General features: G+C 45.8%; 1 protein-coding gene across 2 annotated transcripts in view; it reads left to right on the top strand.

Annotated features, from left to right (window-relative positions):
- GALNT12 (polypeptide N-acetylgalactosaminyltransferase 12) overlaps nucleotides 1-15,481 on the top strand; it is a 52,825-nt gene extending 37,344 nt beyond the window's left edge. For both annotated transcript variants that reach the window (XM_060300702.1, XM_030829821.2), the window contains exons 5-10: nucleotides 453-570; nucleotides 1,950-2,126; nucleotides 4,517-4,648; nucleotides 6,564-6,677; nucleotides 11,906-12,052; nucleotides 14,278-15,481. In XM_060300702.1, coding sequence (XP_060156685.1) covers nucleotides 453-570; nucleotides 1,950-2,126; nucleotides 4,517-4,648; nucleotides 6,564-6,677; nucleotides 11,906-12,052; nucleotides 14,278-14,418 — 829 coding nt within the window. In that variant the 3' untranslated portion in view covers nucleotides 14,419-15,481. The remainder of the gene's footprint in view (nucleotides 1-452; nucleotides 571-1,949; nucleotides 2,127-4,516; nucleotides 4,649-6,563; nucleotides 6,678-11,905; nucleotides 12,053-14,277) is intronic.
- The last annotated feature ends 483 nt before the right edge of the window (nucleotides 15,482-15,964 follow it).

The raw sequence follows: 15,964 nt of genomic DNA, 5'->3' as shown, positions 1-15,964 counted from the left end.
TCTCTCCTTGTTGTCTGTGCTCCTAGAAGTACAAGGCTTTCTCTCACCCTTGGGCCTTTGCTCATGCTCCTGTCTTCTTGGAGGACCATTCCATGCCTCTTCTTGGCTAACTTCCCTTTGTGCTGCAGACCATGCCTCCTCCGAGAAACTTAGCTCTACCCGCCCCCCTCCGCATCTCATGGCTGCTTCTGCATTCCCGCTGGGCCCTAGGTTGGCCTTAGTCATCCCACACCTTGCTCTGTGCTTGCCTGGTGAGATGTCTGTGAGCTTCCCCAGGGCAGGGGCTATGGGGCACGTCTGTGCCTCCAGCCCAGTTCAGCACCAGGCCCAGAACGTGAACTCAGGGTATGCTTATATGGATGAATGGACTCCAGGCTTGTGGTGAGAAGGGATTCAACTAACTGTGATGGTTTCCTGCCGCTTACCTTGAATTATGATTCACACGCTTCTAGGTCTCCAACCATGGCTGGTGGGCTGTTTTCTGTGAGTAAGAAATATTTTGAATACCTGGGGTCTTACGATACAGGAATGGAAGTTTGGGGCGGAGAAAACCTCGAATTCTCATTTAGAGTAAGTATTCCAGTCTTCTGTTTGGACTCATTCTTAACCTGTTCTCTTTCTCTCTGGGAAGGATGTATTTGCTAGGAGAGCCTGGTGGACTTTTCCTCCATATTGGCAGTTTATCCAACGATCCTCAAAGATGACAGTGGCACACATATCCTGTAATCACGCCTGTCTTCTTGTGTAAACTTTTTAAAAAAATACACTTTTAATAGATTTGGGGCTGGAAAGGGTCTTGCAAGTCTCACCTGGTTCTTTCCTCTCACTCCATAAAGAGGAGGGGCAGAGGCCGGAGGCGGGTAGCGACTGGCTGAAGGTCACTCACAGAGTGTATGGCAGAGACTGGACTAAAACACGGGTCCCTGCCTCCTGATCCCATGTTTTGGAGCCTTGATTTGCTTGACTGCTTGATAAAGTAGCCTCTTTACTTGGCACAGTGACTTTCAAACTTTGACACATAGCAGAATTGTTAGGGAAACTTGTTAAAAATGCAGATTAACAGGCATGGTCTCTGGAAAGTCAGATTTGATAGATTTACGGTAGGGACTGGGAATCTGCCTTTTGTAATGAGCCCATCTATTGATTCTGCTGTATGTGATCCCCAGAGGCCCCTTTGGGAAAGCCCAAGCATTTGGGTGGATTTTCTAGTTAATTGAATCTTGCATTTTAAGTATCAAAACCTTATGTCGATGTTCGTGCTTTTAAATGGAAAATTTTAAACTTTACAAATATTTTATATGGTTTCCTGCTTTAAGAGTTAATACACAAGGCTTTGACTCTCCACTAAGGACTCACCTCCCCCCCCCCATTATAAGCACCAGTTGCTATCCTTGGTCATACATCCAGGGGACAATGGGGTATTCACAGCCGTTTGCCCCAGCATGCAAAGGCTCCAGATGACTCCACCTGCTGAGTTTTGGGGTGTGCTTTTAATGGTCTTTCTACCTCTTCCCCAGGTGTCAGGCTGCTCTGTCTGCCTCTAGAAGCTCTTCCTGTCCCCCTTCCAAACCTCTCTTCTTACTTGCTGCTTTCCTATCTTCTGTGGCTAGGAGACCAGGTAATCAGCCTGTGCTTTACATAATAAGTAAGTTCCCAGCGAGGTCCACTGTCGGTGCTCCTAGGAGTCAAGCGCATGAGCCTTAGTGCATGGACTTTGGGGTCTGGATTCCGATGGCTTAGTTGTCTTTGAGGCTGCTTTCTTGCTCTTTGACTGCATCCCGTGTCCTGAGTATGCTGGGGGAGTGGCCCCCTGCCCCATGGGGGGTGAGGCCTTGGCAGTGTTCACCATGACCTCCGTGTGTCCAGCCTCCTTGCTCTGGGCATTGTGGACCTGCAGCTGACTTCCCGCTCACTCCCCACCCCACACCTCCTACCCGCTCTGTGTACAGATCTGGCAGTGCGGGGGGACCCTGGAGACACACCCGTGTTCGCACGTTGGCCACGTTTTCCCCAGGCAAGCTCCCTACTCCCGCAACAAGGCTCTGGCCAACAGTGTCCGCGCAGCTGAAGTGTGGATGGATGAATTTAAAGAGCTCTACTACCATCGCAACCCCCAGGCCCGCTTGGTGAGTTCCCCGGCCTGCCCACGCTCCATCTGGCTGCATCCGAACAACAGCAGCTAATTCTGTCCTCCTACCATAGTAGATCTAGTTCCAGAAATAGAGAGGAAATTGGGTGCTCATGACACTTGTATGGGAAAACTTTATTCCTTCACTTACAGTAACAACAGACAGCTGATTCTCACTATTCGCAGCAGTCAATGCTGCATACAGGCACTGCAGTCACTGAATTTGGAACCAACTCTTGAGCCATTGCTCGTGGGGGAAGTACAGGGTTAGAGTCCTGCAAACCTCTCGCAGGTGGACATTTTTGTCGATCGATCAATACATAACTTGGTTTTATGTGTGTTTCTGTTTAAATAATTTATTTAATATATACTGTTGATTGGTTACATTGAACTCATGCCCAAGTGAAGCTCATACAATGCACCTATTTTCTCCCTCCAGCACATCATAGCCTTCTTGCCCTAGGAACACTGGACAGCACTTCAGCCCTATGCTTGGGGGCCATTTAAAACAGTGAAATCACCAACACAATGCAGAACAATCTGAAAACCGTGCCACTAAATAGACCATGAACAGGACACTTGCTTTCAGAACAAGAACTGAGACGTGACCTCAGCTGGGAACATGCACGTTGGGTGACTGTCATGTTTTAGAATGACTGAAAGCGTGAAGACACCACAAGTATTGATTTTGGGGTTACAAGTACATTTTAGCAAAGAGCCTCACTGCCTCTGACACATCACCTCTGCACACCCCAGGACAGGGTTCCCACTTACCTGTGTTCACATAACTAAGGGCCACGTGGAAAGACAAGAAGCTCTGTCCCAAGACCTCTTTCCTGGCCACTTGATGAAACTCTCTTCTTGTGAATCCTTATAGCAGCCCTTCAGGGTAGCTCTGAAATTTTCATTTTATAGGTGAGAACACTGAAGCTCAGAGAGAGAGTGATTTAAGGAACTTGCCCAAGGCCTCGTAGCTGATGCGGGTAGAACTGGGTCCACCCCAGTGGATCTCTTTCTGCTCTGTGGAACCCTCGGGACCCTCACCCTGACCTCCCCTTTGGTCTCTCTCTGCCTCTGGGCTCCAGGGTCATTGTTTCCTCTCTCTTGCCCAGGGCTGCAGGGTAGAAACATCTGCTTTTCCCTGTCACCCAGTCTGAAACCCACAGATCCCTCTTCCTGATGGTTCCCAAAGAATAATATGTTAGTAAGGGGGGCACTGCATGCACCTTTTGTCTGAATGACCAGTGACCATGTGTTGAAATGGACATTTGGTTGAAGATGAGGTCATAGTGACTCTCATCAAAGAATGAACTTCTGGGAAATAAGGAGAAATTGGAAATTTTATTCAAATGTTTTTCCTATCATTACCATTTTGTTAAATGTTTAACTTGTCAAATTTTAATAGTATAACGTCAGGGACAGTCCTATCTTTGCGCTCAGCATTGCTCTTGTGGTTGCACATTTGCTGTGCTAAATAGATGCTTGCTTTATTTAATTATTCAGAAGTTCTTAATCATTGGGGGCTTCCCTGGTGGTGCAGTGGTTGAGAGTCTGCCTGCTAATGCAGGGGGCACGGGTTCGAGCCCTGGTCTGGGAGGATCCCACATGCCGCGGAGCAACTAGGCCCGTGAGCCACAACTACTGAGGCTGCGCGTCTGGAGCCTGTGCTCCGCAACAAGAGAGGCCGCGATAGTGAGAGGCCTGCGCACCGCGATGAAGAGTGGCCCCCGCTTGCCACAACTAGAGAAAGCCCTCACACCGAAACGAAGACCCAACACAGCAAAAATAAATTAATTAATTAATAAACTAAAAAAAAAAAGTTCTTAATCATTGGTTTTGTCCATAAAACTAAACTTCTACAAGTATTTATTATTGCAGTATTTTGCTCTTACTATCCGAAGAATATATTTAGACTTCAATAGATTGGGCATATAAGGTTTTCATTCATAATTACCTCTAGAATACTTACCTTTGTTTGGAAGTGAGTGTTCAGGTATCAGTGGTGAATCAGAACATTATGGCATACGTGTGCTACTGACTTGTTGCTGGTCTGTGATCACACGCTCATGGATGACACATGGGGCCAGGGATGCTGGTGCAGCCCCAGAATTCAGCTCCCTGTCCCATCTGCAGGTGCTTTGTGTTTTTCCTTCCTGTACCTGGCCACACCTCCCTGCAGTGAGAGCACCTGGGGATGTCATTGTTTGTGCAGCAGTCTCTCCTACTAAGATGCTGCAACTACGTCTGAGGCCATTCCTTATCCTCCGTGCACCGTGCAGGCTACGCACACAATAGGTGCTCAATAAAAGCTTACTGAGTGAGTGAGAGAGGGGCTTTGATAGGAAGCGCCGTGGCCTGCAGGGGCTCACTGTTTTGTCATTTTCTCAGGAACCCTTTGGGGATGTGACAGAGAGGAGGCAGCTCCGTGCAAGGCTCCAGTGTAAGGACTTCAAGTGGTTCTTGAGTACCGTGTATCCAGAACTGCACGTGCCTGAGGACAGGCCTGGCTTCTTCGGGATGGTGAGCGAGGTGGGCCCATGCTGGGCAGGGTGCTCCTGGCCTCCAGGTCTGATTGACGAACTCTGTGAAAGAAAGACCCCTTCATGGCGACAGCTGGCCTCTCCCACACCCCTCCCCGCTTTTCATCCACTGTCCTTCCTTCTCCCCTTGAGTCTCTGGGCCTCAGGTCCAGAATGTCAGCACAGGAAGCATCTCAGAATTGGTGAGTACAGCCTCCTATTTTACAGATGGAAACTGAGGCTTGGAAACTTGGTGTTCCCAAGTCCTATTTTTTTATACTAACTCCTATCACATGACTTCAAGTCTCAGTAACTGGACCAGTTACTAATTCCCAACTCAGGGATCCACAAAAGCAGTAGTAGGGAAGGAGAGTCACTTGTGTTATTTCAAAAAACCTAAAAGAAATGTTGTTGGGATGAGGTCAACTAAAATGTCCAGCACCTTTGGCTTTTGCTTGAAACTCCACCAACTTAGGGAGGCCTCTTCTGCTGTGTTGTGTTCATCAGAAGAGCTGTGTTCCATTCTGGAAGTCTTGATAAATACAAAGGGTATTGGTGTGTTCATTTCAGTTAGCATTACGAAAATGTTCAAACATACAGAAATGCAGAGAGAGTGTGTAATGAGCCCTGTCCCTGAGATTCTACAATTACCAAGATTTTGCCTCTCTTGCTTTCCCTCTTCTCTGCTCCACCCTCCCACTGACAGTGTAATACTGAATGAGGTTTAAGATTTCTTGCAGCTCTATTTATTTATAAAATAGATTTCACTAAGGAAGTGTAGTCAAACATACTATGCTCTAAAGTCATTCAAAACATTCTCTATGTCTATCACCAAGTTGATATAGTTAGCTTAATCAGTCTGTTTTAATCTTTAGGGGTTTCTCCTTTTTTTTCTTCTTTTTTAGTTTTTCTTGTAGTTTCTTTGGTAGACCACATCTTTTGAACGTAGGGAGCTGATTTGAGGTTGAGGTTCTTTGGTGGTCAAGAGTGGGGACAACTTGGCTTAATGACGTTTGAGTTCTTCTAGCTATAAGATGCTCTGATTATTCACATCTCCTGTTCCCAGATTCCTTCACAAGCAAAGGGACATCAAGAACATGCTGTTCTGTGTTTTATGAGCTAGTGGATTGTGGATTCTTCTTTCTATATGGCTGAGTCTTATCCTCAGGACCAGGCTAGTCAAAGGTGGACAAGGGCCGGGGCAAGAGTGGGGTTCAGAAGGAGGTTCTTTAAACTCTCCAGAAAGGGATTTGCAAGATGTTTGAGTCTTTCTCTGGAGGCTCCTGGAAGGGAGGAGGAGCATGGAACCTCCCATGGTTTTTTGCTCTTAGAATGATTAAAGGGATTTAGATCCAAAAGTACCTTAGAGATGACATTAGATTAGGCAATATTGAGTGATGGAGAGAGTACTGGACTTGGAGTCTGAGGTCCTGGATTCAAGACTCAGGTATCTCCGCTTACCTGTTGTGTGACTTTGTGTGTGAATCATTGGCTCTGTATTATGCTGTTCCTGTAATCTACAATGATGGACTTCTGATCTGTGGAATGCCGGGTCTCTCAATTGGGGTATCCTTCGCAGATGTGCGATAGCAGGAGCTCCTTGGTACGTACGCAAGGTGACAATCCAGCTGTGTTTGGCCTAGTGCAGCAGTAAGGCTGCGCTAATGAGACATGAAGTGGTATGAGCTCTCAGGCCATAAAGGGTTCATCTCTCTGCTCCTCAGGTTTATCGTTTTAAAATGGAGCTTATGATTCCTGTCTGTGGTATAGGATGGGAAAACACTTTTAAAACTAGAAATGGCAGGGGCTCTTAGCAATGAGTCCAGTTCTTGAGGCAGCCACTCCTCTTACTCCATTTACCCGCCCACACAGCCTTAGGTGGAATCTGGACTAAAATGCCTTTATGTTTTGTTTAGCTCCAGAACAAAGGACTAAAAGATTACTGCTTTGACTATAACCCTCCCAATGAACACGAGATCATAGGACATCAGGTCATTCTGTACCACTGTCATGGGATGGGTCAGAACCAGGTAGGTGCTGCTTCTTTAATAGATTGACATTCTCAAGCTCTGGGACAATGGACAATGGGACGCTCAGTGCTCAAGGGATCATTGGTGTGGGCCTTTAAAGAGGGAGATGAGGGGAAATCTGTGTGTTTTTAAAGCATTAAATATGTGACTTTTTTATTATAAAGGTAATATATACTCATCACAGAACATTTGGGAAATATAAAAAGTAGAAGCAAGTAGTAAATGACAGGACCCAGAGTGACCACCATTATAATTAAGATATATTTACTTCCCGTGTCTTTTTTTTTTTTTTTAATTTATTTATTTATTTTTGGCTGCGCTGGGTCTTCGTTGCTGTGTGCGGGCTTTCTCTAGTTGCGGTGAGTGGGAGCTACTCTTCGTTGTGGTGTGTGGGCTTCTCATTGCGGTGGCTTCTCTTGTTCACAGCATGGGCTCTAGGTGCACGGGCTCAGTAGTTGTGGCACGCGGGCTCAGTAGTTGTGGCTCATGGGCTTAGTTGCTCCACGGCATGTGGGATCTTCCTGGACCAGGGCTCAAACCCATGTCCCCTGCATTGGCAGGTGGATTCTTAACCTCTGTAACACCAGGGAAGTCCCCCAATGTCTTTTAATGCATGAGCTTGGTATTATGTATTTTAAATAGTTGTTATAATGTCTACATGTTTTATAGTCTCTTATTTCCATTACTTAATCATACTTTACTTGTATTGTTAGACACCCTTTGAGAATATCATTCCTAACGGCCCCTTGATATTCCTTTGTGTGGCTATATTAATTACTGTTGAGGTAACTGATTCCCTTTCTCTCTGTTTTTGTGACTATAAATAACCCTGCCACTGACATCTTTGGTCAGAAAAAAAAAAAGAGGGAAAAAACACCAACAGATCTGCATTTCAGATGACTTACTCAATTAATACTTTTTTTCTTTACATCTTTATTGGAGTATAATTTCTTTACAATGGTGTGTTAGTTTCTGCTTTACAACAAAGTGAATCAGCTATACATATACATATATCCCCATATCTCCTCCCCCTTGCGTCTCCCTCCCACCCTCCCTATCCCACCCCTCTAGGTGGTCACAAAGCACCGAGCTGATCTCCCTGTGTTATGTGGCTGCTTCCCACTAGCTATCTATCTTACGTTTGGTAGTGTATATATGTCCATGCCACTCTCTCACTTCGTCCCAGCTTACCCTTCCCCCTCCCCATGTCCTCAAGTCCATTCTCTACGTCTGTGTCTTTATTCCTGTCCTGCCCCTAGGTTCTTCAGAACCATATTTTTTTTCATATATATGTGTTAGCATACAGTATTTGTTTCTTGTATTTTCTCCATTCTGTTTCCACAATTTTGGGTCATCTTTACTATCATTACCCTGAATTATTTTTCAGGTAGAAAAACTTTCTTCTTGAAAGTTTTTTCAGGAAAGTAGACTGCCAGTTGCCTCTTCATTTGTTACGTCTGGTGGGTGCTTACCTTGCTCCTTCATCTGCTGTATGTTTCTCTGTCTTCTCATTTTGCTTATCTTACTGTGTTTGGGGTCTCCTTTTCACAGGCTGCAGGTCCGTAGTTCCCATTGTTTTTGGTGTTTGCCCCCAGTGGCTAAGGTTGGTTCAGTGGGTTGCGTAGGCTCCCTGGTGGAGGGGACTGGTGCCTGTGTTCTGGAGGATGAGGCTGGATCTTGTCTTTCTGGTGGGCAGGACCACATCCGGTGGTATGTTTTGGGGTGTCTGTGACCTTATTATGATTTTAGGCAGCCTCTCTGCTAATGGGTGGGGTTGTGTTCCTGTCTTGCTAGTTGTTTGGCATGGGGTGTCCAACACTGTAGCTTGCTGGTCGTTGAGTGGAGCTGGGTCTTAGCATTGAGATGGAGATCTCTGGGAGAGCTTTCGCCATTTGATATTACGTGGAGCTGGGAGGTCTCTTGTGGACCAGTGTCCTGAACTCGGCTCTCCCACCTTAGAGGCACAGGCCTGACACCTGGCCAGAGCACCAAGACCCTGTCAGCCACATGGCTCAGAAGAAAAGGGAGAAAAAAAGAAAGAAAGAAAAAAATAAGATAAAATAAAAAGTTATTAAAATAAAAAATAATAAAAATTATTAAAAATAAAAAATTAAAGAGTAATTTAAAAAAAGAAAGAAAGAAGAGAGCAACCAAACCAAAAAACAAATCCACCAATGATAACAAGTGCTAAAAACTCTACAGAAAACCCCCAAGAAACAGGGCTTCCCTGGTGGCGCAGTGGTTGAGAGTCTGCCTGCCGATGCAGGGTACACGGGTTCGTGCCCCGGTCTGGGAAGATCCCACATGCCGCGGAGCGGCTGGGTCCGTGAGCCATGGCCACTGAGCCTGCGCATCCGGAGCCTGTGCTCCGCAACAGGAGAGGCCACAGCAATGAGAGGCCCGCGTACCACAAAAACAAAACAAAACAAAACAAAAACCAAGAAACAAAAAACGGACAGACAGAACCTTAGGACAAATGGTAAAAGCAAAGCTCTATAGACAAAATCACACAAAGAAGCATACACATATATACTCACAAAAAGAAAAAGGAAAAATATATATATGTATATTAAAAAAAAAAGGAAGAGAGCAACCAAATCAATAAACAAATCTACCAATGATAATAAACTCTAAATACTAAACTAAGATAAACATAAAACCAGAAACAAATTAGATGCAGAAAGCAAACCCCAAGTCTCCAGTTGCTCCCAAAGTCCACCCCCTTTTGGGATGATTCATTGTATATTCAGGTATTCCAGAGATGCAGGGTACATCAAGTTGGTTGTGGAGATTTAATCCGCTGCTCCTGAGGCTGCTGGGAGGAATTTCCCTTTCTCTTCTTTGTTCGCACAGCTCCCGGGTTCAGCACAGCTCCAGGGTTCAGCTTTGGATGTGGCCCTGCCTCTGTGTGTAGGTTGCCTGAGGGCATCTGTTCTTCCTCAGACAGGACAGGGTTAAAGGAGCAGCTGATTCAGGGACTCTGGCTCACTTAGGCCAGGGGGAGGGAGGGGTACGGATGCAGGGCGAGCGTGAGGCGGCAGAGGCCGGTGTGACGTTGCAGCAGCCTGAGGCCCGCTGTGCGTTCTCCTGGGGAAGTTGTCCCTGGATCACGGGACCCTGGCAGTGGCGGGCTGCACAGGCTCCCGGGAGGGGAGGTGTGGATAGTGACCTGTGTTTGCACACAGGCTTCTTGGTGGCGGCAGCAGCAGCCTTAGCGTCTCATGCCCGTCTCTGGGGTCCGCACCGATAGCCGTGGCTCGCGCCCGTCTCTGGAGCTCCTTTAAGCAGCGCTCTTAATCCCCTCTCCTCTTGCACCAGGAAACAAAGAGGCAAGAAAAAGTCTCCTGCCTCTTAGGCAGCTTCAGACCTTTTCCTGCACTCCCTCCCGGCTAGCCGTGGTGCACTAACCCCCTGCAGGCTGTGTTCATGCCGCCAACCCCAGTCCTCTCCCTGCGCTCCCACCGAATCCCGAGCCTCAGCTCCCAGCCCCGCCCGCCCCGGCGGGTGAGCAGACAAGCTTCTCGTGCTGGTGAGTGCTGGTCGGCACCGATCCTCTGTGCGGCAATCTCTCCGCTTTGCCCTCCGCACCCCTGTGGCTGCGCTCTCCTCAGCGGCTCTGAAGCTTCTCCCTCACCCCACCCCTGTCTCCACCAGTAAAGGGTCTTCCTAGTGCATGGAAACTTCTCCTCCTTCACAGCTCCCTCCCAGAAGTGCAGGTCCCGTCCCTATTCTTTTGTCTCTGTTTATTCTTTTTTTTTTTTGCCCTACCCAGGTACGTGGGGAGCTTCTTGCCTTTTGGGAGGTCTGAGGTCTTCTGCCAGCGTTCAGTAGGTGTTCTGTAGGAGTTGTTCCACGTGTAGATGTATTTCTGATGTATTTGTGGGGAGGAAGGTGATCTCCACGTCTTACTCTTCTGCTATCTTGAAGGTCTCTCCAGAATTAATTCTTAAATGAAATTATAGGATTTGATGTGTAGTGCCACATTGCAAAGCGGTTTTTAGGGCAGTTTCATCAGTCAGGGCCCAGGTAGATCGGTCTGGGTTAAGTGCTGAACTGCAAGCTGGGCAGGGGAGCAAGACCTGGAAGTTCTGAGGACCATAACAGGACCCTGCCCGGGAAGCAGGCAAGCCTTTCAGGGTGGGCCCAGGGGAGGATGCAGGAGAGAGCAAAGCATTGGTTCTGGACCTTCAAAGCCTTGCTGTCCTAAGTAAGGTGTCAGACACTGGAGACGAGGGATGGGCATTCAAGTTTTCCTCCAACCTGGAGTCACCCCGATTCCATTTAAATATTATGCACCATTATGGTCAACAGTAAGCTTTCATAATTCGGACCCCTACAGCCTTAAAATTTTCAGGTTCTTCAACCCCCTTTAGAATAGCACTCCTCAAAGGTGTCCCCACGTGGTACCATCAGCATCACTTGAGAGCTTAGAAATGCAGATTCTCAGATCCATCCCATCCCTCCCCAACCCACCTCTTGTCTTGACCAGCTTTCAGGGAGATTTGTTTGAGAAGCAGTGCTCCATATGCCTTAAGAACAGTCACCTGTGTCAGAATCTCCTGGAAGCAAGGGGATGGATCATGGTGGATGGGTGGCTGTGTGTCTTGTTAGAAGTGTAAAAGTGCAGCTTCCTAGGCCCCATCTCAGACAGAAGGAATCCTCATTCCCTCTTTGGGAGTGGGGCCTGGAATCAGCATTTTTCCTAGGCACACTAGGCTAGGAAAACCATTGCTCTGAAGAACAAGTCCTCCTGTTAGCAGTCCTGTTGCCTGCTTGTACACAGAACTTTTATAGTCTCCAAGGTATGGTTGCCTCCATTATATTTCAGGGGAAGGAGGAGGAAAGGAATGAAGAAAAGGAGAGGAAGTGGCTGGTCAAGGTCACAGAGAGCCCCTGACTGCTGGGACCGGTCCATCTTCTTTCCTGCCGTTCTGCAACAGCCTGGGGATAGGCACAGCGGGTGTGGGGTGACCCAGGAACCAGCCCCACCCTCACAATCTAGCAAACGAGAAGGATGAGAAAGGTCCCCTCCATTCATGCTTGCTAAGCACCCCTCCAGAGGTGCACGTGGTGCTCCGGGGACACAGGCTGGTGTTGGTGGGTGAGGGGAGAAGGCTGGATCCCAGCACCCACGCCCTGGTGACCCCAGGTTTTCATCCCTCTTTCTAAAGACTTCCCTCTTTGCACATCAGAGGGTAACTGGCACATGTTGGCCGCCCTGTTTCTAGTTTTTCGAGTACACGTCCCAGAATGAAATACGCTATAACACCCACCAGCCAGAAGGCTGCGTGGCGGTGGAGGCCGGAATGGATGTTCTCATCATGCATCTTTGCGAGGGAGCCACCCCAGAGGATCAGAAGTTCATCTTGCAGCAGGTAAGGGAGCTGTCTCATGCCTTCCTTGCTGTCACTCCTGGTCCCATGGGCTGCAGAGGGGAGTCTAGAAGTAAAGCAAGTCCCTAGCAAGTCTCAGGGATGTGAGACTACATACTCCTACAGGAGACCAGGAACTTCACAGTGACCCCAAGGGATCCCATGGCATCCAGCACTCATAGCACTTTCCTTCTTTCCTCACTGTCCACTCCCTTTCAGTCTTCCTGTCCTCCTTACACTTTAAGCTGTGACTGGCTGGAATGGGAAGAGGCGCTGTCGCCAATGTGTTCAGAGATCATGTGGGGTTCAAACGAGTGCAACAAATTGCCAAGTGTGAGGACATGAGGTTAGATCCAAGTAGAAGCCACTCCCGTTGTCTAAGTCTCATTTTTCCCAGCTCTAAAGTGGGGACAATAATCACAGCCTTGTCTACCTCTAGTGAAGAGTAGATGTATGGCCAGAAAGAGTCTTTGGAAGCTGTAAAGCTCTATAGACATTAATTGTTACTTGTATAATAACCAAGAAAACCTCTCTGATGGAGTTGGTTCTCTATCAGAAGAGCCATTGTTGATTTGGAACTGGGTGTTATTTCACGCCTGAAAGGCACTACCTCTACCATGTTTGCAGTAAGCCCGTGGTGGGACTCATACACCAGTCATCTCCAAAGACTCACTAAAAAAGCACTTGAGGGAATAAATCCAAAGAAAATAATTCAGAAGAAAGAATTAGTTCACTTTTATGTCAATGGAAAACTTTCATTCCCAGCCTGGCCCCAGGGATAGAAAGATTCATCTATACTACTTATAAATGGATTAATTCTAAGTATAATTAGAAGTTGGAATATGCTTTCCTGTAGAAAGTGTTATGATTAGCAACGAAATTTGCAGGTTTCCTGGAAAAACCAGGCACCATAGTGCTGTCTATGTGATATAAAAAATAATAGGGAAAAATATTTTTGTAAACCCCAAAAGTTTTGTCCTTCCCTTCTTTCTTCCAACTGGAAGCCATTGTAAGCCCTCAAAGAAGAGTAATGCAAGATAGAAATCATGGGGCTTCCCTGGTGGCGCAGTGGTTGAGAGTCTGCCTGCCGATGCAGGGGACGCGGGTTCGTGCCCCGGTCCGGGAAGATCCCACATGCCGTGGAGTGGCTGGGCCCCTGAGCCGTGGCCGCTGGGCCTGCCCATCTGGAGCCTGTGCTCCACAACGGGAGAGGTCACAGTGGTGAGAGGCCTGTGTACTGTTAAAAAAAAAAAAAAAAAGAAATCATGAAATTGGTTTGAAATGTCGTTAAAATTTTACCTTAAAAATCTTTAATTTCAGTGACCATTTAAGCAAGTTTCTTTAGAAGGGTGGGAGGAGGGAAGTTTTAATTATTTACTTTCACATTATTCTAAAGGCAACTTATGAGCACCTTTAAGGGCTTTCCAGATTAATATTATAGAGATTCTTTTGCATCTAATTTTATTTCCAAGGGTTCTGTTTCCCTGGAACAGGTATGCCACTTGTTCTGCCCTTTTGCTTCTCAACCATGATGAAGTTCCTTGGGGCTGTACAGCTTACACCAGAGAGAGACAGAGGGAAAAAAATAAACTCCAGAACTTGGGGAGAGACTTGCCGAGTTAACTCAACAACAGTTGGGGAAAGAAGAAATGGGAGAGGCGGTAGAGAGGGTCATTGTCCTTCGGGGTTTGGGAATTGGCATTGTTTGCAGAACCAGCTTCCTCTCTGGTGACCTGTACCCTCACCCAGCCGGTCTGTGGCTGAGCTGGGACTAAAGCCAAGTTTCCAGATTCTCCACTTAAATACATAGGAGAAAGAGACTACCAGAGATGGAATTAGTTGACCTAAGAGAAGTGGAAGAGATTAATAAAGGATCTTTGGTCCTGGTTACCCTGAAGGAAAAGAACATCAGTAAGGGTGAGATATAGGGTCTGACCGATCCCAGAATGGCCAGCAGGTGGCACTATCGGCCCTGACGGTAGAGTCACGGACCCCATGAAGAGCTCCGGGGAGAGACAAGCATGACATACGTTTCTACACGCCTGGCCCTCTCTCTGCACAGACAATCATGGGCTGCCTTCATACCTGCAGACACTCACTACTCAATAAATATTTCTGAAATAATAAAAATCACCCTGAGCACTTAACAACACATTTTAAGGAAAAGATACTTTCTGAGGAATTGCTTATAATTATCTTGAACACCCAATGTCTATTATCTTTTGTAGGATGGTTCTTTATTTCATGTACAGTCCAAGAAATGTGTTCAGGCTGAGAGGAAGGAATTGAGCGACGGTTTTGTACCACTCTTACGAGACTGTACCAACTCAGATCATCAGAAATGGTTCTTCAAGGAACACATGGTATGAAGTGTCACTGTACTACGGAGCCCATCTAGAGGAGATGGGGGGAGCCCCTGGACTCCGTGTTTAACAGACTTAGCTAAGCACAGAGACAGACACACCAAACACTTGGCTGCTCTTCTTTTCATAAGGAAATCATTCTGTGATTTGTGAAAGTGATGTTGGCTTTAATAAAAATGTGAATAAGCTTTGTACTGATTTTGAAAACTTTAAAATTGTTCCCAAATACCCTGTTTTCAAAGGGTAGTCATAAAATGTTAACTCTAGGTATTCAGAGAATTAAAAGCTTTAACTATTTTTCTATCAAGATGTATATTCTACTGTCATGTCTTTTTATTCCCCTTAGCAAAAAAGTAAATATTTTATTTTGGTATTTGAAAGGATTCCCAGGTATGAAGATGTTTGCATGGAAATTAGACTCATGCAATGTACTTTGCATAAATTGATAATACCTCAAACATTGGGTTAAGATTTTTCTCATTGTAGATAGGTGGACACTGGAACATTATATTGATTCCTTCAGGTCATTGAGATAATCTAGATTTATTTAATAAAGAATGCTATGTGGTTATGTGTTGCTGTCATAGTCAAAACTTTATGTTAGTCGAAGAGGACTCACCAAAGTTGAAACTTCAAGGGAACAATTTGATGTACTGGGCTAATATAAACTTCAACTGCACAGAGTAGACTTCTGACAATGCCTAGCTGTGGGATGGCTGGCTACTTTTAGTAATTACCACAATGACTTTAAAACATGTTTATATCATTTTTAATTTTTATCACACATTAGTGTCAGGGAGAAATGTAATGCTGTATGTGAAATTCAGTTTTCAAATTTGTACATTAATAATATTTGGTCATTTCAATCCATGTTAGATTTTGTGCCACAGCAGCTGCTGCAGTTTCTCTTCATAATTCTGATTTGTGAAGGATCCCAGATCTACTTCTGAGATCTTGTCAACTTGATGAAGTCAATATGAGTGATTTTTTTAAAAAAAGCAAGAACATTGCCAATCTTTGTTTTTGCAGTCAGTCAGATGTGAGAGATGACACACATGTCTTCAATTGATTAAAAAGCATCAAATTTTGTCTCAGGCTCTTTTTTACACATTCCCCTTTGAGGGATGCAGTTTAACAATTAGCCAGGAACAAATCCAGTTCACCTGGCTTGGATCAATCTGATGCAGCTTAACCACTCTGAACTTCAGTTTCTTCATCTGTGCAATGAGAATAATGAAACCAAGCTTGTGGGGCACTTGTGAGGATTAAATAACAAAGAACAGGTGAGGGCTTAGCTTAGTCCCTGGCATACAGTATGGGTTCATTAAATTTCTGTTTTCAAAAATGCACTTTATAAAATGTGAAGCACAGTAAACATCAGTAGGTGTTTATTCAAAAATAAATATTAAATAATTTAGTTATTTTATCTTTACAGGATTAAATAGCTCCTCAGCAGGCAGGAATACGATATGAACTCCTTCCAGCACAGCTCAGTTCTCCTGTAAATGTAATATGCTGTGAGGCCAAAGCTTCCCTCCTCCATTGTGGTAAC

The sequence above is a fragment of the Globicephala melas genome, chromosome 6 (genome assembly GCF_963455315.2).
Source record: "Globicephala melas chromosome 6, mGloMel1.2, whole genome shotgun sequence".
Lineage (NCBI taxonomy): Eukaryota > Metazoa > Chordata > Mammalia > Artiodactyla > Delphinidae > Globicephala > Globicephala melas.
The sequence above is the reverse complement of the archived record's forward strand: the minus strand, read 5'-3'. Positions and strand labels throughout refer to the sequence as shown.